Source organism: Typopeltis vanoorti, chromosome 7 (assembly GCF_054136105.1).
Source record: "Typopeltis vanoorti isolate ZY-2024b chromosome 7, IOZ_Tvanoo_1.0, whole genome shotgun sequence".
Classification (NCBI taxonomy): domain Eukaryota; kingdom Metazoa; phylum Arthropoda; class Arachnida; order Uropygi; family Thelyphonidae; genus Typopeltis; species Typopeltis vanoorti.
In genome coordinates this window covers 49129575-49155788 of record NC_143555.1, presented here as the reverse complement: position 1 = coordinate 49155788, position 26214 = coordinate 49129575, and the positions used below count along the sequence as shown (strand labels likewise).

The 26214-nt window shown below is 36.3% G+C and overlaps 1 protein-coding gene across 1 annotated transcript in view; it reads right to left on the bottom strand.

Annotated features, from left to right (window-relative positions):
• Positions 1–14994: 14994 nt before the first annotated feature.
• Positions 14995–26214, bottom strand: part of Tbp (TATA binding protein) — a 121805-nt gene continuing 110585 nt past the window's right edge. Inside the window, exon 7 of the mRNA XM_090395854.1 lies at positions 14995–15454. Within this exon, the coding sequence (XP_090251980.1) occupies positions 15378–15454 (77 nt within the window). The 3' untranslated portion in view covers positions 14995–15377. The remainder of the gene's footprint in view (positions 15455–26214) is intronic.

Here is a 26214-nt window from a genome sequence, read left to right as displayed (position 1 = left end):
AATGTCAACTGTGTTGTGAATGGAGAACCTGTGGAACAAGTAAAACATTTCAGCTACTTAGGCACGATTTTTACTGAAGATGGTAAATTAAATATAGAAATAGACAACAGAATCAGCAAAGCTGGTATGGTGGGAAGTGAATTGAATAAATTCATATGGAATAAGAGAGAAATTAGTCGGAACACTAAATTAGCTGTATACAAGACAGTGTTCAAACCAGTTTTAACTTATGGATCTGAGAGCTGGGTCAGAAGTAAAACACTTGACCAAAGACTAGACCGCAGATATGAGAGTCCTGAGAAAGATTAATGGCATGAACAGATGGCATCAATGTCAATATCATATTAAAAATGAAGATATTAGGAAAGAACTTGACATTGTCAGCATCCAGGAATGCGTTAGCAGAGCTAATCTCAGGTGGTATGGTTACTTAAATAGAATGGGAGAGGAAAGATTAGCAAAACAAGTGTTCTCTGCCAAGTTGGCAGGAAAACGACCCAGAGGAAGACCAAGATATAGGTGGATTGATACGGTATAGAGTTCCTTAGACGATAGAAATATAAGATCTGATAATGTTGGAGTCTTGACAAGTAACAGACTGATTTGGAGGAAAATTGTAGATAGGAAGTTAGTAATGATGTAATTTTTTCATGTAGTATTGTCATATCCTGTACACCCCTTGAGAGTACATGGCAGGAATTTGATTGATGATGATGAATGTCAATTCTGAATTTTAATTTTTTTATAATATCAAACTCCTCCGGTCCTCTCTCTCTGTTTCCCATTACTGTTTGCATTTGTACTTTTTTTCATGGTGCCATTTTACATGCTTTATGTATGATTCATACTAATCCTTTGCGTTTTGTTGTCATTGTATGATTTCCCACTATTTCCTTTGCTTCCTAGAAATGGAGTGTGGGGATTGGTCTTTTTTCCTTAAATTCACTATAGCAAACCTTGTGCTATAACTCTTTCTGGTATCTAGAGGTTTGCTAGAGCAAACAAGCATCTATTATATTTACCAAAATACATAACATATATGTTTAATTAGTATCTTTAGCAGACTTCAGTCTCTACTGGTGATGCCACAAAATTAATAGTAGTGGGCATAAGACAGTATGCGTCTGTAAGGAGCAAATTTTATGGATTAGTATTTCTATTTAAGTTGTAGCATGAATATTCACTGAAACAGCACTGCAAGAAAGCCCCATAAAGGTGAGCAATAAAACAGATTACTTTGGGCACTGTACAGATTTTACCAGTTTGTACTTGCCCATAGGCAAGTACAAACTGGTAAAATCTGTACCAGACATGACAAACCATGTGTGTGTGTGCTTTCCTAGAGAAACTAAAGTTATGTTAGAAGGGAAAGATTCTTTTGGTTTCCAATTATAATTCACCATTGATACAGAGTAATTCTAAATATGTTTGTATTTTTAAATTTCTAAAAGGTGTAGGTAATTATATTTCAATCTGCATTAATCTCTTATAGGTCTGCTAGTACTACAAAGGAGCCAACTGAGATGACCTCTGCAATTTCTATTTCTTTCCTTGGTCTGACTATTTTCTGTTCATCTGATCCTATCCTCTCTGAACAAGTATGAGAAATTATTCTTATTGGCATGAAGCCCTTCATCCCAAATTCAAAGCATAATTCTTATCTGCTTTCCAAAATCTGGTTCAACCAAAAGCATACCAATGCAGTTGAAGAAAAAAATAAAAATAAAATAAAATACTTACTGCTTTATACTCTGCACCTACATTAAATTTATATTTGCATGCAACATATGCAAATCCAAATCTGATTTTATAAAGGCCAACAGAAAAAAATTTGCCTCCTATCCAAATGGAAGCTGTACCTTCTGGTTCTGAAACTAAGGCTGTTGGACACAATTCTGTTCTCCTGCGCTTCCACCTCTCTGATCCTAATGATACCACTGCTAGTTCACCCAAAGATAAAGCTGACCTCCTGGCATCACTGTTTTCCTCAAACTCCTGCATTGATGACCAAGGGAAATCCCCTCTTACCATACTAGAATCCCAGCACTGTATACCTCCTTTAGTTTTTTGACAAAAAGAAATCAGGAAACTACTAAAAAACATGGGTACCAAAAAGTCTTCTGGTCCTGATGGCATCTCTCCAATTGTTCTCAAAGATTGTGCTTCAGAATTAACACCCATCCTATATCATTTCTGCAATCTACTATACATCTGATACTTATTACAATGCATGGAAGCAATCATATCCATCCTATTCCTAAAAAGGGTGACAGAAGTCAATCATGAAACTACCAACCAATTGCTATCACCTCTCAGTCTTTTCAAAAATAATGGAGATCATCAATAGCCAACTCCACTACTTAGAGGAGTTGGCTATTGATGATACACAATAAATTAATCAGTAACCACCAGTGCAGATTCTGCCATTCAAGATCCAGAGCTGACTTTGTAGATTACATCGCCCACCACTGGACATATGCCATGGAAAGGTTCAGAGAAACTTGTGCTGTCACCCTTTGACATTTCCAAAGTCTTTGCCGTGTGTGGCATTGTGGCATGCTTAAGAAATTGCTATCCTTTGGTCTCCCTGCCATCCTCTGTAATTAGAGAGAAAGCCAACTCTCTCTGGTCATTCTCTGTGAGTCATGGTAGATGGGTCCCTCTCTTTGAGCTTCACCATCAATGCTGGAATACCTCAAGGCTCTATCCCATCACCTACTCTTTCTCTTGTTCAAAAATTACCTACTTGCAATTACCACTAATTCTGCCCAGAACTTTGTTAACAATAGTATTCTCCACTCATCCTACTCATTCGACAAACCATGCAGCACTCTGACATCCCAAGCTAAAAGATCATCTACAACCAGTGCCTTAAACATCACCATCATCATCAAATTACTACCATGTACCCTCAAGGGGTGTACAGGATATGATAGTACTACATGAAAAAAATTACATCATTATTAATTTCCTATCTACAATTTCCTCCAAATCCGTCTGTTACTTGTCAAGACTCCAACATTATCAGATCTTATATTTCTATCGTCTAAGGCACTTTGTACCGTATCAATCCACCTATATCTTGGTCTTACACTGGGTCGTTTTGCTGCCAACCTGGCAGAGAACACTTGTTTTGCTAATCTTTCCTTGCCCATTCTGTTAAGTGACCATACCACCTGAGATTAGCTCTGCTAACCCATTCCTGGATGCTGACAATGTCAAGTTCTTTCCTAATATCCTCGTTTTTAATATGATATTGCCATTGATGCCATCTGTTCATGCCTATAATCTTTCTCAGGACTCTCATATCTGTGATGTCTAGTCTTTGATCAAGTGTTTTACTTCTGACCCAGCTCTCAGATCCATAAGTTAAAACTGGTTTGAACACTGTCTTGTATACAGCTAATTTAGTGTTCCGACTAATTTCTCTCTTATTCCATATGAATTTATTCAATTGACTTCCCACCATACCAGCTTTGCTGATTCTGTTGTCTATTTCTATATTTAATTTACCATCTTCAGTAAAAATCGTGCCTAAATAGCTGAAATGTTTTACTTGTTCCACAGGTTCTCCATTCACAACACAGTAGACATTTTCAATGATTCTACCTATTTTCATTGTCTTTGTCTTTTTATTGTTGACCTTCATACCATATCTATTACAACAGCTATTCAATTTAGTCAGAGAATCTTGCAGACTTGTAGCAGATTTATTTAGAAGTATAACATCATCCGCATAAAGCAAAGAGCTGCCATTAACATCTCCAATTTTGATATCATGTTTAATACCACTTTCCTTCATAATGTGATCCATATAGATAATGAATAACAGAGGGGATAATGTACATCCTTGTCTCACACCAGATTTAACATTAAACCATCTTCCTGTACTTCCTTCAATTCTGACTGCTGACTTACAACTCAAATAAAGACTAAGTATTGCTTGATATAATGCCCCATTGACACCATATAACTGCAGCTTATTGAATAGCTTCTCTCTTGGCACCTTGTCATATGCCTTTTCCAAATCAACAAAACTTAAATACAGATCTTTGTTATATTCTCATGCTTTCTCGACTATTTGTTGTAAAGTGAAGATCTGATCCTCACAGCCTCTATTTAGCCTGAATCCAGCTTGTTCTTCACCAAGCTTTTCTTCCACAATTCTTCTTAACCGTTTCTCAAGTATACTTGCATCTATCTTGCCAAGAACACTCAGTGGGGAAATACCTCTGTAATTCTCACATTCAGTTTTATTTCCCTTTTTATATATGGGTACTACGAGAGCTCTACTCCAATCATCAGGCATTCGTTCCTCTGTCCAGGCTTTCTTAACTATGCAGTGCAGCCACTGTAAGACTCTTATACCACCATACTTCAGCATTTCTGGTCGAATATCATCTACTCCTGCTGCCTTTCCACATTTCAAGCCTTTGATGGCTTTTTCTACTTCAAGTATGGATATGTATTCCTGACTGCATGGCTGGTCAGTGTTTTTTACCACTGTGCTGTCATCACTGCTTGTTTCATTTAGCAGTTTTTCAAAGTAATTACTCCATACTTGAAGGATATCTTTTTCTCCCGTTTTCATGTCACCTTTATCATCTCTAATTCCTTTTACAGAACTCTTTCCTCCATTCCTAAGCTTCTTCAATAACCTCCAGAATATTTTGCCACCTTCTTGATATTTATTTTCTATATTCTTGCCAAATTCCTCCCATGACTTTTGTTTAGCTAGTTTTACACAGTGTTTAGCATTCTTGCATTTGTCCCTGTATTCTCTAACAGCACAATCTGACTTATTTGACAGGAACTTTTGATATGCTTTCTTCTTTTCCTTCACTGCCTCTTTAACTTCCTGTGTCCACCAGGGAGTTCTGATTTTTTTATCCTTACAGACGACCTCACCACATGCCTCTCTAGCAGAATCAATCAATGTTTTCTTCAGAGTTTGCCACTGAATCTCCAAGGTTTGATTCCTGTTCTCAAACTCTTTCATTTTTTCTTCAATAATCGTTGTGTATTTTAGACTACAGTTCACATCTGAGAGCTGCTCAACTTTTATTCGCTTTAAAACTTTCTTACATGTTATTCTTTTCAATGTGAAATTCAAGTTTATCCAGCTCAAGACTAAATAGTGATCACTTCCAATTTCAAATCCTCTGTACACTCTGGTGTCCTGCACCAGGGAGAAAACATCACTATCAACAATAACATAGTCAATGAGACTTTTCTTATTCCTAGCCTCTTCTTTCCATGTGAAATTGTGCACATTTTTATGTTGGAACATGGTGTTAGTAATAACCAGTCCATGTCCTGAGCAGAAATCCAACAGATATTTGCCATTATTATTATTAGCTTTGCTCTTTTCTCCAAATTTTCCCAAAATATTTTTGTATGTCTCACAATCATTTCCTACTCTGCTATTTAGATCCCCAACAAGGACCAACTTTTCATTTTTTTTTTGTGTCAGTTGCTTTTTCTAAAGCCTCAAAAAATTCCTCCACTTCTACCTTAGTAGAACCTTCTGTGGGAACATAGGCACAAATAAGTCTCATTGTCCAGTTCCTCATTCTCATATTTGCCCACATTACTCTACTTGAGACTGACTGCCATTCAAGAAGATTAGCCTCGTATTTTGTGTTGAATACTATGGCTACTCCTTCTTTTCCTTGATTGTCATTGCCTGAATATAACATTTTGTATTTATTGCTCAGAAAGATCTCACCAGTTTTTGTCTTTTTTGTTTCAGTTACTCCTATTATGTCTATCTGGTACTTATCTAATTCCTCAGCTAGCTCCATTTCTTTGCCATTCAGGCTTCTTATGTTGATAGTACCGATCTTTAACTCTGGTGATGTTGAGTTGGGGTTTGCTTTCAGATTTGTTCCAGTAGTGACTTTTCGCTGTTCGCCCTGGTTTCCTGGCGAAAACAACAGGGGCCTTGTTTAACCGGGCGACACCCCAGCCGGCATGAAATTTTGTCATGTCGTACCATCGTTTTTTATTTTGGTTTAACCAATAAGAATACAATTTGGTCGGCTAAATCCCAAATTGCCAGCCCATCCTCGTCCGTTCAGTATCCAAGTAGATACCCAACAGGGTGCGCCACTAGAAGGTGAGGATTGGACATTAGGTCAGAAGCCCTGGTCGGTTCTCCGCATTTCTTTAAAGGAGGTCTCCTCTCAGTTATACAGCTTTGACCCTTAAGCACCCCTTACGTGTTTAAGACTCATAAGTGCCTTAAACATTGATCATCATACTATCCTTCAGTGAGGAAAAGTTTAAAGTTGACTTCCAATGCCACCATTGGAAGTCAACTTGCAAAAAAGACCTCAGCTCACCTACCCTTACCCTCAGTAACACACAAATTACAGACAAGATCAGATCTCTCTCTTCTTGGACTAACGTTTACCTCCAGTCTTTCCTGGAATAAACACATCATATCAATAGATGAATCAGCATTCTCTTTTGTCCAAAAGACTATTTTATGCCCAATCCTCCTAACCATATACAAATCCCAAATCCACCCATACTTAGAATACTGCTCACATTTTTGGGATGGTGCATCTAAAACTTCTCTTCAAATCCTTGATGGTGTCCAGAGGCAAGCAATTAGGTTCACTGATGATCCCTCTCTTACAAATTCACTTCAACCTTTATCTCACAGATGCAGTGTTTCAGCACTATGTCTCTTTTACAGGTACTTCCGTGTTCACTGCTCCAGTGAATTGGTAACTATCATTCCTTCACTTTGAGTTGCACTTGTTAATACAAGAGCAGCAGCTACTCAGCACCCCTTTACTGTGCAACTGCAAATACACCGAACCTGCTTCTCCGCTTCCTTTTTATTCTGTCCTCTGGAACAGCCTTCCTCACGAAGTATTCCCAAACAATTACAACTTGAAGCACTATCGGCAAGTTTATTGACAGATGTACCAACGGCAAGTTGGTACATCTGTCAATAAGCATCCATGTGAAATTGCAAGTCATTGTATGAAGTAGCTTTTTTTATACAGCTGTCCTTAGGTTTGAGAAGGCAAAGTGTTGTCTGTATCTCTTGAAATGGATAAAATTAAGTATCGTGCGGTTAAAAATTCTTTGTAAAAGAAGGTTTAATGCCAAAAGAAATTCGTTCGAAGTTCATAAAAGTTTATGGGCACTCTTCTCTTTCATTTTTGACAATTAAGAAATGGGCTCCGAGTTTTAATGTGGCCATACCCTCCTTGAAGATCATCCACATGAAGGATGTCCAAAAAGTGTAACAACACCAGAAATCATTGATAAAAAATGCACAATATGGTACTGGATGACCTGTGAATCGAAGTACATGAAATTGCTGAGACTATAAGCATTTCAAAAGAACATGTAGGATATATTTTGTATGAAGAATTGCAAATGAAAAAGCTTTGCACAAGATGGGTGCTGCGCTGATCAAAAATGCACTCGCATGAAAATCTCTGAACAGTGCTTGGAGCATTTTAACAAGAATAAAACTGATTTTGTGCATTGATTTATTATTATGGATGAGATTCGGATTCACCAGTACACAACCAAATCCAAACAGCAGTCAAGACAGCGGACAGAAGTCTGTTGTTCAGCGTCAAAGACAACAAGGTCATGGCATCGTGTTTTGGGATGCTAAAGGCATTTTGTTTATTAATTATCTTGAAAAGAGTAAAACAATAACTGGGGAATATTATTCCAATCTTTTAACCAGACTAGATGAAAAAATTCGTGAGAAAAGATCCGGTTTGCAGAAGAAAAAAAATTATCTTTCATCAGAACAATGCACCTGCCCACAAAAATGTTTTGGCAATGGGAAAATTAAGGGATCTGCACTATGAATTGTTGGAACATCCACCCTATTCTCCAGATTTGGCTCCCTCCTTCTGACTTCTATCTCTTCCCAAAACTAAAAATCTTCCTTGCTGGTCAGCATTTTTCCTTCGAATCAAGAGGTGATTGCAGCTGTAGAGGGGTATTTTGCAGCTCTTACTGAGAACCACTACGGGGACGGGATAATGGCACGGAGCATCGCTGGAATAAATATATTAGTCTTAAGGGAGATTATGTTGAAAAATAAAAATAATTTTGAAATTATAAATTCGTTTTTTTGCATTGTTAGGCCAAGAATTTTCAAGACCACTCATGTATTTACAGGTGTGGTCAATGAGTAATGTAATAAATTACTCTGGTAGGGCATGACTTACACCATCCTATAAATTATAGTTATGCATATACAAATCTAGGAAGGGAGCAGTTTATTTTGTGAAAAATAACCAATAATAAATAGTTTTGTATATTTAAATTGTACATATTTGGTCTAATGTATTAAAATTAAGAACTTTTATTGCTAAAAGACCATAAGATATAATGATAAAATATATAAAGAGCCAACAAGTTTCACTAGCCACTGTCTAGCATTTTCAAGTGAAAATGCTAGACAGTGGCTAGTGAAACTTGTTGGCTCTTTATATATTTTATCATTATGTCTTATGGCAATAAAAGTTCTTAGTTTTTGTATATATCATTAAATTATTAGCAACTACATGAAGAGGCAAATCCATCAAATTATAAAGTATGGTCACATAATTTGTCTGGACATGCATCAGTTACATGTGAGTTCTTAACAAGCAAAGTCCTTTTTTTTTATATTCAGAATTACAGTAAAAACCCTAACAACCTATTTCAAAATATTGAGCAAGGGAAATTTTTTCTAGGCATTTTCAATGATCTCACATCTCTTCCTTATATTCTTTAACCCAAGAAAAAATACTTTTTCAGAGTTTATATTTCCAAGAAAATGCTGGCTCATCCATAGATTAGCAAGGCTTACCTTGTTTTGGGGAATCACCTGAGGAATAAAGAATTATGATGCATTATGCAAACTGTGGATTTCCAAAGATTGAAATAAAATATCATTAGACAATTTTGAATTTTTCCCCCCAAAATGATATAAAAATAGAATGCATCTAATTTTATAAAAGGAACAATACATGGTTTTCTATGTCTGATTTATTTCTGCTAACTGTATTGGAAGAAAACAAGAAAGAAAACCATATTTACTGAAACATTATTCAAAACAAAATAAATGCAACTATATTTCTAGAGATAAGGAAGGGTGGGAATAAAGATTGCAATGATTGCATTTGTTTTCTCTTGATGTTTTTGTAGATAATATGGTGTGTAACAGAAATATTAGCTATTTATATTTACACAAACAATATTCAGCACAAAATAAATGCAACTATATTAAATCAAATTTCATTGAAGACACCGTATCTCCATGTTCTTAAATTGTCCTACTTTTCTAAGGTAAGGGCAATTTCAGGAAGACATTTTCCAATAGAACAGGACTTGGATCATATATTTTTACAAGCACACAAACATTTTCAGAAACTATTTTCTGCATATTCTGTGTATAGCCGATCCTGGCCAACAGATCTCTAGATTCAATCTCTCTTTTTTTTTGGGGGGGGGGGGGGGAATCCTCTTAAGATTACCGCTTACAGAAACAATCTTAACAGTACTGAAGAGCAAAAACAATGAGTTTCTGAAACAGTGATCAGCATCAATGAATGAAAACACTAGTGGGACTGCAAAATTTCTGCACTTTTACAAATTTTAAAAAAAATATGTAATAACTTAAACATTATTACAACTTTTATACTTTTCAGAAATGAATATTTTATAATTACAGATAGTTTGGGATTTCACACTTGATTTCATTTCCCCATTGGTGGATTCAAACCCACAACCTATTGGTTGGAGATCAGATATGCTAACCACTAGGCTAATCAGGCTGACAAAATATATATCTCCTTACCATACTGGAGGGCTGAAGTAGCCAGAAGAAATTCCATGTTTGGTCTATAGAACAGGGTTTCTGGATTATGTAAAAAATAAATAAATAAATAAAAAAACTCCTTAGTCTAACCACTGTAGTTATGTACTACAGGTTTACAACCTTTCATGGGGGAGCATAAAAAATATACATATCTGCAAGGAATATTGTTTGATGTACGCAATGTACCACAATACAATAAGCACCTATCTGAAAGCTTTTTTCACAACAATCATTAATTTCTATTAATGTGTAATAATTTATTAGCAGAAACAGAGATCAGGTATCATTCCTGTATTCTCATTAATTATATATAAATTCAATTCATTATTCATCTTTGCAAAATTTAAGAATTAATTGGGTAACAAGTTTAACCCAATTCCAATGTTTGTTGCACTACCACATCAAGGCATTATTGCATGTGCAAAGTTATGGTTGCATTTCACTTTGGGTTTAAGAGATTTCAATCTATTAAACCCAAAATTCAATCTATTAAATTGTGATGCTATGATCTTTATGAATACATGAATAACTTTTATTTTATTCTTTTGCATTTAAAGTAACCTCAATTACAATCTAAAATGAAGTTACTCTGACTGAATATGACTGAATGTTTTTTTTTCGACATGCTGAGGAAAGAAATATACAACTAAATCCTGTTTTTGTGGTGCAAGGAATATTGGAATTGGGTTAAACTTGTTACCTAATTAATTCTTAAATTTTGCAAATATGAATAATGAATTGAACATCATAACATCCACTAAGGATGTTATGATGTCATTCCAAAGGGCTTGCTCAAACAGGAATTGGAAGATATTAACGAACAGTTCTACTATATGGACAAGAATACAAAAAATAGTTACCACCACTCCAAGAAACATCTAAGAGAAGAAATAAAACTACACAGGACTCCCACACCTTACATCAAAGGCATCTTTGAATAAGTTGCAAGGGTATAAAAAAAATACCAACTTATTGTTACCGTCAAACTTATTAACCAAATTCATCTGTTATCCTATCTAAAACACAAACTCTTAACAATCATGCTACATGGAGTGTACCAAGCTCTGTGTTCACAACATATTTGTGAACATGAAGACAACATCCAATTGATCAAACCGCAGAAATCAGGCTTAGCTCAGCATGGAACTGAAAATGCAAACCATAGGATCCAATGGGAAAACACCAAACTTTTACACAGATCTATGTACAGATAAGAAAGGCTATCCAAAGAAAGTACTGAAGCTCTTATGATCTTATGATCCCAAAAGTCTGGGAAATTGTTATACTCAATTGTGTAAAATAGACTGTATCACAATAATTACAATTTACCATTTCAACCCAATAGTTTTAACAAACGTGCAATTACTTGTACAGAGGGATTCAAATTTGCCACATGCTGTACTGTTTTATTGTTCAAATGCCTTACTGCTGTTCTTTGCTCTCACTGACGATGTCTTACGATATGCAAGACAAAATATTTGTAATAAATATCATATTTTACTGTGCCACACATGTGAATGTTTAATTATGGAAACTCACAGGTCTTGCTATACAAGAAAGTTAAGCTAATATTAGATAAAGATAGACTCTAGTATTTTTTTATCTCTGCAAAAAAAACATAGTAAAAAATAAGTTCCTTGTAGCACATGACACAAAATTTGAAAATAAATCATTACATGACAGCTGACTTATTAAATGAGAAATTTTTGTGACTATCTCAAATACCAAATTTCATGAACACAGCAACTTTGCAATATGCATATACAAACAGAGAAGGTAATATTTAAAGGTATACTACAGGGGGGAATTCTGATAAACACCTAGGACAAAAATGATATTAAAGCAACTGATATAACCACAAGAAAGAACATATGATGATATAAGAATTAAGAACATAAGTTCCTCTGCTAATAGTATGTTCTTGTGGTTATATCGGCAGGTGGAATCCTGCCGTATGCATGGATGTTTGCGATTGTCTGTGAAAATACTAGTGGTGGTGGGCGGTAGATGGCATTGGTGTAGTTGTGGTTCGTTGGTGGATTGAGTGGTGGAGACAGACAGTTGTAGAGTAGATGCCCTCCCTCGATAAGTCTTTGGACTCCCTGGAGGTGTCAGGTAATAATGTCCTAATGTCCTTATTATGGGGTTTCTATAGTGAGCATAATCTGTACGTCTAAGTGTTATTCTTTTGTAATCATTTTTCCTTTTGCTTGCCACTAAATACAGAACTCTCTGGGAATTCTTTGACTTACTCAACTTATACAACTAATTTTCTCTCATAATCCATTGTCTTTTTTTATCCCTCTTGCTTTTCTAGTATTTGCGCTGTTCTGCCCATGCACCTCTTCATGAACTTTCTCCTTATGTTTCTCCACATTAACTTCATTTTATGTAATTCTTACATATTAATACTTTGTAGCTCCCACCCACTTTATCTTGACACATCACGTCAGCTTGAAGCAAAACCATGACACGAAGTGAAAGAAAAAGAAATTAATAGCACACATCAGAAACAAAACAGAGAATATTTTAAAAGAGCAATGCCAGACTGCATTCCCAGGTCAGAAAGATAAAGTGGGTGGGAGCTACAAAGTATTAATACGTAAGAATTACATAAAATGAAGTTAATGTGGAGAAACATAAGGAGAAAGTTCATGAAGAGGTGCATGGGCAGAACAGTGCAAATACTAGAAAAGCAAGAGGGATAAAAAAAGACAATGGATTATGAGAGAAAATTAGTTGTATAAGTTGAGTAAGTCAAAGAATTCCCAGAGAGTTCTGTATTTAGTGGCAAGCAAAAGGAAAAACGATTACAAAAGAATAACACTTAGACGTACAGATTATGCTCACTATAGAAACCCCATAATAAGGACATTAGGAATAGTTTTTGTTATAGTAGATTGTTAATTATAGTAAATTTTCTTTAGAATAACACTGTGCCCTACTGGCAAAGTGTTATTCTAAAGTGTATTTGCATGTCATTGCCACTACATTAGAAAACTCTCTAGGATTTCTTTTGCTTACTTAACTAGTATTCTCTTACAATTGGCGTTTTTTATTTCTTACTTTTCTAGTGTAAAGTGCATAAAATAGTTATAATACAAGAGAGAGAGAGAGAGAGGGGTGTCAACAATTAGAGATGATAAATTCTAGGCCACCTATTATTACTGGAGTGGTTGTTAAAAGCTTTGGAAAAGATGGTCAAAAAGTGATACAAAACTTTATGGGAAGATTACAAACATGTAAAAAAGATCATGCCTTATAATATATTCCTGCTATTCCATAATAAAGTGACAACTGAGTTGGATAAAGGCTGTATAGTGATAGTATGGTTTATGGCAGAATAATGTACCATAGCTTACTTTCCACAAGAGTATTATGGTGATCAATGGAATTTTGGACCATTCTTCCTGCAGAAAGAATGGTCCATGACTTATGCCTGTTGTGAGGTATAAGTCTCTGGACCTCACTTGATGCTCCAGTTCATCCCACAGACATTAAATAGGGTTGATATTAGGATGCTGTGGAGGCCAGTTAAGCATGGTGATGTTCACGTAGACAAACCATGCAGTTACAGAAGCAGCATTATGATATGGTGCATTATCTTGCTGAAAGAGACTATGATCAGTTCTGTAGAAATGCCACAAAGTAGGAAGCATCACATTGTCCAGAATGTTCAGATACCTCTCGGAGTTTGGTGTTCATGGTAAAAAGCTTTGGAAACAATGGTCAAAAAGTGATACAAAACTTTATGGGAGATTACAAAAATGTAAAAAGATCATGCCTTATAATATACTGCTATTCCATAATAAAGTGACAACTGAGTTGGATAAAGGCTGTATAGTGATACTATGGTTTATGGCAGAATAATGTAATGTACCATAGGTTACTTTCCGCAAGAGTATTATAGTGATCAATGGAATTTCCTGAGGCCAAAACAGGAAAAACATAACCATACCATCACCACCTCTGAATTTCATAGTTGGGGGTTACACACTCTGGTAAGAGATGTTTGCCAGACATCTCTTACCAGAGTGTGTTACCACAACACCAGTCCATTTGCCTGGTTGAGGGTGTGACATGATTTGTTGCTCGATAGCACTTTCCAAACTTTCATGTCCACTGTACAGGCTCTTTGCACCACTGAAGATGATGTTGCATGTTAGTTCGGGTAATGTGGGGCTTGCATATTGTGGTTCTACCATGGAAAATCCATGTTGTGAGCCTTAGTTCTGAATGATGTTTTTGTTATAGTAAATTTCCTTAAGAATGTGCCCATAGGAATTTTTAATAGCTTATTGTAGTGAGTGTATTTTAATGGTGTGTCTGCTATAGTAAGAGATGAGTGAATTAACAGTATTGTAGTTTTGTTGACAATGCAAAGTTTAGGAAAAGCAATAACAAATGATTATTCTAATATACACATATAGGCCACTGAATTAGAAACCTTTATGTGACCACGCTGCATAAGTGACTTATGCAGCGTGGTCACATGCATCACCACATGTTCAAGGCAACTATTTAAGAATGCTGCTGGTCAGTAATCATCAATAGTGTTGATTACAATGGAGAAAACAAAGGATCTTTCGTAGTTTGACAAAGGGCTTATTGTAAGTGGACAGCAGAGCTGACTGGGTTCTCAAAAGGTGAGATATCCCTAGTGTTTAATATTACAGTGGAAAAATAAGCCACATTACTTGTCTAAGAGGTATAACTGTGGTCCAAAGACATTCTGCAAGGAATGAGATCGGCATCACCTGAGAAGGCTTGTATAGACAAACAGAACTTCCTGCATGCAGCAGTTGACCAAAGCATTTAATGATGGCTGTTTCCTGACCCCCCCCCCCATCTCACCAAACTAGGCAGAGGGAATTAAAGAGGATTGGTATTGGCAGTTCTTTCCTATATGGAAACCGCTGATTTCTGTGAAGTTTCTAATTCAGTGGTTAGTATTTGTAGTATCCATCAATGATGATGATGGATGATGAGAACTATAAAGAAAAAAAATGAAAAGTAGTACTGAAAATGACTTTATATATGGTATATATATATTGCATGTTGCCCTGAACGCAACTCCACATTGTGTTTTCTTTATAGTAAACATGTTATGTACTGTATATGCTTAACATAAAGACACTCAAATATACCTGAAATGCATCTGCTGAATATTTATTTCATATCACAAAGTTCATTTTCTTCAATGCAAACTACCTTTCTATGACAACCTGGGCATATTGCATATATATACATATAAGCACACATATGCAGGGCAAGTATGCATGCATATGGCACATTATCAATATGTGACTACACATGCATACAGGGGCATATAGGCATGTGAAAGCATATGAATGCACACTTAATTTGAAGTTGGTCGTCAATATAAATCTTCCAAAATACAACAAAATATGCCTTGAGCAACGATAATCTATGTCATCAATTATGTTACCAGGTCAAAGCCAGATAACTAAAACTGGAGCAGGCTGAAATATATACAATATGGAATGAAGAAATAAGTATGGTGAAATCATTGCTTTTTGAATCCTTTTAAGATGGGATAGATGTTCTCGAATGCCTCATAAATCTCTGAACGGACTTTAGCTCCTGAAAAAAAACAAAAAAAAAACATTAATTTAGGGGAAAAAAATTTTTACAAATATCACTTGTAGTCTTATTAATGCTATTTCTAACTACATGAATTTGATTTCTAATTTCATCAATGCTATTTTTATGCCCCTTCTCTTATATGTAGAGCAGTTGAATCCTTCAAGGGCATGCCAAACACACTACAGGGATCAAGATATCTGCCACACCTCAATTTGAAGCAACAACAATAAACAAGTTTTACCTCTTTATTGTTGGTTGTCATGGGGAGAACCTTAGTGAATTATCCTACTAGCACTATACGTATAGCAATATGCAGGGGATGCTGATGAGACCACACAATAGGAGGAAACCATGCTCTGTGTGGAGACATGTCCATGAGTCATTCACCTCCACATTGCATGCTCCTACTTTTTAACCTCTTCTCCATTACAAACTGTGAAAGACATAATAAATAGTAACAGATAAAACTACAAAAATATAGTAAAGAACAAAAATTTCACAAAAAAGCATAAAAACAGCAATCACTAATATTTCTGGCCTAAAAAAAGCAGACATATGCCATCAACTTGCAGACCTCTAAACCTGATCTTGCCATTTTTAACAGATGTACCCACAAACACCACAACTAACAACTGCACAATCCATCACCTAGATCACCCTAGTGTCTACAGTATTCCTTAGTCCCTGCAAATTGATATAATAGCCAATATTTGACTGGATAAACACAGAACAATATCCATTTTATTCTGGAGTTTCAGACAATGCCAGTGACAGACTAACAATAAGATTCCAGTGAGAGACTTTATAGAAATGTGTCACACCTTTACAGCATTCTCCTAACCTGAATAAATAGGCTGCCTCACTCTAATAAAAAAAATCTGATACTATCACCATGAGACCAGCTCCCCACACCTATATAGGATGCCAGTTAGGAATATAGAGCTGTGCCATTTTGAACTTGGTCTGTATTTTCCTGCATTCATGTGCACATGTCTTGGTGACCAAGACATTATCAGCTAATAAAACCTTTATAAGTCAGCCATTCCCAGATGTCTGTTTCTTCCATTAAACAAAAACAGGAGTCTTTATGATTGTGAATATTTACTCTACAAATACTTTGGAGAATGTCATCATGAGACCATCAGTGAAACAATCAAGTTCCCTCCACCATGCGCATAGGTGCTAGTTAATTTTGAACTCTTTTTTGTGTTTTGAATTCAGCTATCTAAATATATACATAATTAGAAACTTGTTTAAAAATAAATAAAAATAGTGTGTGTATATATATATATATAAAGGAGAATAAGGTTGTTAAGAAAGAAGCAGTTTCCCTGAATTAACAGATAAATTTCTTTTTAAAGGATTCTAAGTGTAACAAACAGCCTTCTTTTCCTGTCCTATTCTTTGATTAAAATGTTTTGAACAACAAAGGAGGATAGGAAGAGAATTCAGAATTATCTCAGTACTATGCTTCCTAGGGAACAAAGAAAAGGAACTGTATATTTCAAAGAGATAATAAAAAAATGAAAAATTAAAAAAAAGATGCAAAAACTTAGGAAGAGATAGGATCTCAGTGAAGTACCCAAGCTCCCCCCCCCCCCCAAACGAATCAGGTAGGATGATATCTATGTTGGAATGACCCAATATTAAGAGAAGAAAAGAAACTATTGCCTAATAAATTCAAAGGAGTTAACAGTGATTTTTTCCTCTCCTTCCCATCATTACCATCATCAAATGCTGTCATTTTAAACAGAAAATTGGAATTAATTTTGTGAGGTGTTTACATCATATTTTCTGCTATGAAATTAGTGGACCTCACTTAGATAATGTGAAAACTGCAATTAGATAATGCAAGAATGTGCAAGAACTGGCAACGTCCCTGACTAGGATCTTTATTTTAAGTCTCAGCTCTGGTAGAGTTATAAGGGATTGGAACGAGGGCAAAATAATTCCCTTGCATAAGGGAGGTGCTAAGACTGCAGTAGCAAATTATAGATCAATCAGTATCTCAGGCATGGTAGTAAAAGTACTGGAAAAATTGGTCAAAGAGAGAATTCAAGAATGGGTAGATAAAAATATGATATTGTATAAGGATCAACATGGCTTTGTGAAGGGTAGGTCATGCCTTAGTAATTTACTAACTTTTTACAATAGAGTAACAGTTGAATTGGATAAAGGAAAAGGTTACATACTGATTCTGTGGATTTTGCAAAGGCATATGACAGAGTTACACAAATTAGAACAAATAAGAATGGTTATGACACTGGTTAAGTGAAGAGGGTGGCTGCTGGACAGATATCAAAAAAGGGGTATATAGAGGGGCATGATTGAGGTGAAAACAGGCGACTAGTGGTGTGCTGCAAGGTTCAGTGCTGGGACCATTGCTGTTTAATTTGTACATAAATGATATAAGAAAAGAACCTAAAAGGAAATATTCAGTTTTTTACTGATGATGCAAAATTAGATACAGTAATAATTAAGGTGATGTGGAAAGCTTGCATTCGATTTAAACAGTCTGTCAGTATGGGGAAAAAATAATCGTATCAGTTTAATGCTGAGAAATGTGAAGTTATGCATAAATAGATTACAAGCTGTGGATCACATTGCTGGCACTGTACTCCAGGGAATAGATTTAGGGGTTGTGGTAGACAGAGAATTCAAGTTTAGAGGACATATTGCTAAGATAGCAACCTTAACACATTAACAAGTATTAATAAGAAGTCATTTCTTTTTATAAGGCCTTAATACGTCCACATCTGGGCTACTGTGATCAAGTCTGGTTTCCTGATTTTTTTGGGGGATGAGGAAATTGTGGAGAAGATTGAGAGGTGAGCAACCAAGATGGTGAGTGCCCTGTGGAATGTTCCTTATGAGGATAGATTGAAGGTGTGTGGATTGCAGAAGTTGGTTAATAGGAGAAAAAGAGGAGATATGATAGAAGCATTTAAGTTGATTAAAAGGTTTTATAGGATTGATGCAGGGGAAATGTTTCAGCAGTTGGCTAGAGGGACCGGAACAAGGGGTCATCCCTGGAAGTTGAATAAAGGTGTGGTTAGTAGTGATGTGAGGACTAGATTTTTTGATTGGGAAAGTTGTGAATGAGTGGAATGGGTTGCCAGAGTCAGTGCAGTTGTGAGTGCTTTGTCTGTTACTGGGCTCAAGGAGAGGTATGATAGATTGTATGGATAGTCTGGGTCTCCCACAATGAGTCTTCAGACTCCATGGAGGTGCCCATACAATAATAATAATGTTTATTTATTAAGACTGAATTGTATGTGGTGCTTGCAAGACTTAATAAACTCCTTTGTACACATAAGACAATGTGATCATGAAACTAGAAAGATTCCTACACCCTTCCTACACCTATAAGAGGGTGCCAGTTGGGACTGTAATCACATTTATTTTGAATGCAGTTTGTGTTTCTTAGCGGCCTATAAGAAAATGCCAGTGACCAAGATAAAACATCAGCTAATGACAACTGATAAAAATTTAACTATTATTCCTAGACATCTGTTTCTTCCATTAAACACAAACATATATCTTTGTAGCTCTTGAATATCCTGATAATCAATTCTTTCAAAGAAAATGATGCATACCTAAGGTTACAGGATTAATCGAAAAGTGATTACATTTTACATCATCTCTAATTGATATAACTGTTACACAAATATATGGAAAAAAAAGCAGCTTCCACACTATGGTCATGGACAAATTATACACCCATATTCAGACATTTATTTATAATTAATTTTCAAACAATTTCAACAAAGATAAATGTAGAAAACTTGCTATTTGTGCCACCGGTAATTGTGCCTTCTGACCCCTAGTCAAAGCTATCAGTTTGCAATTGTTGCTTATCTGTGCTTCCCTCACTATCTCACTGGGCTGCTTCACGACTGGGCTCCTTGTATATAGAGGCTAATGACTTCACAACAATTGCCTTAGTATCCCATAATGCAATACACTTATCCACTATCCAAGAAGTGATACTAAGGTTGAAGTAATGTAAAGTCATATTTCCATGTACAAGTAGCCAACAGGTGTCACAACTTATCAGTAAAATAGTCTGGATTAGAGATAGCTGATGAAAGTTTTTCCACTTGGTTATACTATAAATTAAAGATGCTAAGAAATATTATTAGTTTCATCCTTTAGCAAGTGTAAGCAAATAAAGTTTGAGCATGAAGTCACTTCATGGCTGGGCTACTTATATATAGAGGCTAATGTCTTAATAATCAATTCAATAATCCCCATCAATTGCCTTAATATCACTTCAACCATAGTATTACTTCTGAGTCTGGCTCCCGCTGATGAGACCTCAACAAAGGTCAAAACCAGTCTGGGCAGTGGCCCTTCCAATAATGCATAGCATTATAGGATACTAAGCAATTGATGTGAGGTCATTAGCCTCTATATACAAGTAGCTCAGTCATGAAGTGACTTCACGTGCAAACTTTGTTTGCTTATGGTTGGATAAAGGATGAAACCAATCTTTAATTTGTAGCATAACCAAGTGGAAAAACTTTCAACAAGAAGTACGTTCTATCAGTTGATATAAGGTGTCTTTCCAGGAGAAGTAACCATTATGGATAGCAAAATTCAAAAAGATGAATAATGTCAGGGGGAGGAAAAGCATTTTTCAGTAAATTTAGAGTGCAAGAAAGGAGAATATTTGTAAGGAAGCAACATCAAAGCTCATTTGGATTAAAGATTTAAAATGTATGGAATTTTTTAGATAGGAAGTGTGGCCAGAATGTGGAATTAAAGATTTTATTAACTGTTTGGCTAATTTAAAGGAGAGGAGTCAGTAGCATCTATTATGGGATGGAAAGGACAATTGGGTTTATGAATTTTTGGCAATCTGTATATGCCAGGATGGTGGGCAGGACTGAAAGGTTTGAGTGTTTTGACAACTTAAGGAGGCCAAGACGTGAAATTTTTAGAAGCTTTTTTAATGTTTTTTCTGAAACTCTTAATAGGATCATACTTCAGCAGTTTATAAGTGGTGCAGTCTCCAAGCAGAACATTTATTTTCTTTTCCTATTATAATCACTGGAACTGGAGAAAATGGTAGTATCACCTTTGTCAGCTCTAGTTGCAGAATTTATGTAGTACGTGGAGCTGGCTGTTGGAGAGATTTCTTTTTGGCGGTGACGTTTGTAATAAGATACTAGCCATGTCAAGCCCAATAAAGTTGGCAACATTAAGAAGTAAGTTAATAAGAAGTAACTAGAAACTTGCCGAGGCACTGCTGCAAAGTTGTGACCAAAGCTAAGCATACTTCTAGCTGTTTCATCAAGCACTTTTGACGATAGATTAATGCTAACCTGTAGTGGCAGACTTTGAGAAAAACTACAAACAACTACCAAGCTTCCCTTACAGCAGAACTTGCCCTTATTCACCAAACCTTCCTGTTCAGTGGTTACAATGCCAAAAAAATCTACAAATTATTTGTCCCTTCCATCTCCTCACATCCTTCTAAATATAAAGACTACAGTAATACCATTACTATTCCCTATATTCAGGATACTTAATTTAAAATATCCAAAACTTTAAAAATATATAATCTCTGCACAGCATTCAAATCAGTGGAGAAGGAAAGCCAGCTTCCCTTCTCCACTCTTTTAAGGTTTTATCTCATTCCCCTTCTCTATTCCATGTGTTTACAAGGCTGCTTGTTCTTGAAACTTGTATTATGGTCAGACTAAGAGATCTGCTAATATCTACCTAGAAGAACACAAAAAATACATCTGCCACCACAAGTATGATCAGTCAGGCCTATGATCAGCAGACCATGCCTTGGGTACCTTGCAGAGCATCAGATGGAAGGAAACAACCATGCTAAATTACAGCAAATATAAACTTGAAAGACTCTTTTTGGAATCAGCAGCAGACTTAAAAAAAACCAGCCTACTCTTAATAAATATGTTTATATTAAATTTCCCAAAATTAGTGAACTTTAATTCTTAGGCTTCCCACTCAACATCAAAGGCTAGCCAACAGCACTCCTCATTGGATTTTAGTCTTCATTTATTCTAATCTCATTTCTTCCGCTTGTGTATTTTTGTGTGCGTAATCACAATTTTAATATGATATCCCTGAAGATTTCTCTGTGACCGAGATGAAATATTGAAACTATTAAACGTATTGTTTAATTATTTCTCTTTGTACTGCAATTATTCCATTAAAGTATAACATGAAAAGCTAATAATAATGGCATATACCTGTTGGATTTCTGCTCAGGACATGGACTGGTTATTACTAACACAATGTTTCAACATAAAAATGTGCACAAATTCACATGGAGAGAAGAAGCAAGGAATAAGAAAAGTCTCATTGACTATGTTATTCTTGATAGTGATGTTTTCTTCCTAGTGCAGGACACCAGAGTATACAGAGAATTTTAAACTGGAAGTGATCACCATTTAGCCTTGAGCAGGATAAAATTGGATTTCATATCGAAGAGAAAAATACGTAAGAAAGTTTAAAGTGAATAAAAGTTGAGCAGCTCTCAGATGTGAACTGTAGACTAAAATACACAAACATTATTCAAGAAAAAATGAAACAGTTTGAGAACAGGAACCAAACCTTGGAGATTCAATGGCAAGCTCTGAAGAAAACACTGATTGATTCAGCCAGAGAGGCATGTGGTGAGGTTGTTTGTAAGGAGGATAGAAAAATCAGAACTCCATGGTAGACACAGGAAGTTAAAGAGGCAATGAAAGAAAAGAAGAAAGCATATCAAAAGTTTCTGGCAAATAAGTCAGCTTGTGCTCTTAGAGAATACAGAGCCAAATGTAAAAAAGCTGAACACCATGTAAAACTAGTTAAACAAAAGTAATGGGAGGACTTTGGCAAGAATATAGAAAATAAATATCAAGAAGGTGGCAAAATATTCTGGAGGTTGTTGAAGAAGCTCAGAAATGGTGGAAAGAGTACTGTAAAAGTACTGTACTGGAATTACAGATAAAGGTGACATGAAAACAGGAGAAAAAGATATCCTTGAAGTATGGAGTAATTACTTCGAAAAATTGCTAAATAAAACAAGCAGTGATGATAGCACAGTGGTAAAAAACACTGACCAGGCATTCAGTCAGGAATACATATCCATACTTGAAGTAGAAAGAGCCATCAAAGGCTTGAAATGTGGAAAGGCAGCAGGAGTAGATGATATTCGACCAGAAATCCTCAAATATGGAGGTATGATGCAGTGCAGTCTTACAGTGGCTGCACTGCATAGTTCAGAAGGAAGAATTCGAGATGACGAGTAGAGCTCCCATCATATATGGGTATGATTTTATGGGAAATAAAACTGAATGTGAGAATTAGAGGTATTTCATTACTGAGTGTTCCTGGCAAGTATACTTGAAAAACTTGAGAAGGATTGTGGAAGAGAAGCTTGGTGATAAACAAGCTGGATTCTGGCCAAATAGAGACTCTCAGGATCACATTTTCACTTTACGACAGATAGTTGAGAAATCATGGGAATATATAAAGGTCTGTACTGAAGTTTTGTAGATCTGGAAAATCATATGACAAGGTGCCAAGAGAGAAGCTATTCGAAACGCTGCAGTTATATGGTGTCAATGGGGCATTATATCAACCAATATTTAGTCTTTGAGTTGTAAATCAGCACTTAGAATTGAGGAAGTAGAGGAAGGTGGTTTAATGTTAAATCTGGTGTCAGACAAGGATGTACATTATCTCCACTGTTATTCATTATCTATATGGATCACACTATGAAGGAAAGTGGTATTAAACCTGATATCAAAATTGGTGATGTTAATTATTATTATTATTATTATTCAGGCCTCCACAGTCAAAAGACTCATCGAGGGGAGGTTCCCCCATAAGAAACACAAAGTCTATCATACCACTCCTTAAACTCACTGACCATTCTCACCCTCATCATTCTATCAGGTAATGCATTCCACAGCTCAACCACCCTCCATGCAAAGAAACCACTCCTCACCCTCTTCTCACAGTTTCCTTTCGTAACTTCCAGGGATGGCCTCTTGTCATCACTCCTTCCCGCTGTTCAACCAAGTGAAAGAACTCCCCAGTGTCGACCCTGTAACCACCTCTCAACAGTTTAAAATCTCAATAATATCACCTCTCCTTCTTCTATCCTCAACTCTGCAGTCCACATTCCCTCAGCCGTTTCTCATAACTATCTTTGTACAGTCCTGAAACCATCTTTGTCATCCGTCTTTGTATCTTTTCCACAGTTAATTTATCCCCTTCAAATCCTGGGGACCAAATCTGAGAACAATAATCCAAGTGTGGTCTGATCAGAGACTTATACAACAGAATTATAACCCTCTTATCTTTGCAGGTCAGTGTCCTTCTCATAATTGCAGCAATCTTCTGTGTTACCTTCACCGCCTTTGCAATATGTCCCCTAAACTTCAGGTTTCTAACAATCATCAACCACAGATCTCTTGTCTCCCCAACTTCCTCCAGTATAACTCCTCCCATAGAGTATGCAGCATCCCATCGATGTTTCCCAAACCTCAAGACCTTACATTTTGCTGCATTAAACTGACACCCCCATTCATTTGCCCATCTATCTAGCTTATTCAAATCCTCTTGCAGGGCTACCACATCTGCACTATTACTAATAATCCTTCCCAGCTTCGCATCATCTGCAAACAACTGAATATCCCCTTGCAATCCACTGGCAATGTCATTGATATAAAGGTTAAACAATATAGGTCCTGGTACTGAGCCCTGTGGGACCCCACTTGTAACCTTCTGTCCCCTTGAAACTGCTCCACCATACACAACTCTCTGATACCTATCAGACAGCCAATCCTGAATCCAGTTGACCAATCTGACATGCAGACCCATGTGTTACAACTTAAATATCAGCTTATCATGTGGCACCCTGTCAAATGCCTTTGCTAAGTCTAAGAAAATTGCAGTATATGCCTTTCCCCCATCTAATGTTCTTGTAACTTTATCATAAAAAGCTAGCATATTGCTAAAACAAGAGCGCCCTTTCACAAATCCATGTTGTCTCTCACAGATAACATTACCCTCATCTGCCCAGTGCTGTATACGGTTCCTCACTACTTTCTCCAAGATCTTAACAACTACTGAAGACACACAGACTGGTCTATAATTAGACACTTCCAGTCTGTTACCACCCTTATGCAATGGCACTATCTTACCTTCCTTCCATTCCCTGGGCACCTTTGCCGAAGCCAGACTTTCATTGAAAAGCCAGGTTAAAGGCATTGTCAGTTCCCTAGCACATTCTCTCAAAACTCGTGGTGAAATACCATCCAGTCCAAAAGATTTATTGACATCCAGAGTTCTCAGTATCTGAAACACACTCTCCTCCTGTACCTCTAAACCTTGAACCTGCCCTATCCCTCTAGCATTAAAACTGACTCCTCCAGGATGAAATACTCCAATAAAGTGGTCATTGAACAATTCCACTATGTCCTCTGCATCAGTCACTCTATTCCCATTTTTATCCCACAATATCATTCTTCCAGTCATTTCTCCTCCTACTAGCCACATAGCTAAAAATTCCCTAGGATTTTCTTTGGATCTTAGAGCCAATCTCCTCTCATATTCCAGTTTCGCTTTCCTTACCACACTAGTCACTCGTCTGGCCTGTGTCTTATGTTCGTCACGCATCCTCTCTTCATCTGTCCCCTTATATCTCTTCCATAGCCTCTTTTTCACATGCAATTCCTGTTTATATTGTTTGTCATCCACTTTACTCCAAATTGTGTCCTCTTCTTAACTCGTGGTATACAACTTACCACTGCTGCTAACAAATATTCTTTCACAATTTCCCACGCACCAATGATGTCCCGACCTTCCAATTCCTCACTCCATGAAACTTCCCAAAGTTGACGTCTAAGACTATTATAATCACCTGCATTATAATTCCACATAAGTTCCCGTCTCTTTGATACGTCTGCATGTCTATTCATTTTCCAAGTCAAAACCATATGGTCACTCTCTCCAACTGGTGGGAGAGATGTCATCTCAGTTATTATCAACTCTTCTGATGCTATAACCAAATCTAAAACTCATCTAATCTCAACTCTTTGCTTTATGCGGATGATGTTATATTTCTAAATAAATCTGCTACAAGTCTGCAATATTCCCTGACAAAAATGAATAACTGTTGTAGTAGATATGGTATGTAGGTCAGCATTAAAAAGACAAAGACAATGAAAATAGGCAGAAACATTGAAAATATCAACTGCATTGTGAATGGAGAACCCATAGAACAAGTAAAACATTTCAGTTACCTAGGCACAATTTTTAGTGAAGATGGCAAATTAAATATGAAAATAGACGACAGAATCATCAAAGCTGGTATGGTAGGAAGCCAACTGAATTAATTTATATGGAATAAGAGGGAAATTAGCCAAAAACTAAATTAGCTGTATTCAAGACAATTTTAACTTATAGATCTGAGAGTGGGTCAGAAGTAAAGCACTTGACCAAAGACTAGAGACTGCAGATATGAGAGTCCTGAGAAAGATTATAGGCATGAACAGATGGTATTAATGGCAATATCATATTAAAAACGAGGATATTAAGAAAGAACTTGACATTATCAGCATCCAGGAATGCATTAGCAGAGCTAATCTCAGGTGGTATGGTCACTTAAATAGAATGGGCGAGGAAAGATTAGCAAAACAAGTGTTCTCTACCAGGTTGGTAGGAAAACGACCCAGAGGAAGACCAAGATATAGGTGGATTGATACAGTCAAAAGTGCCTTAGAATA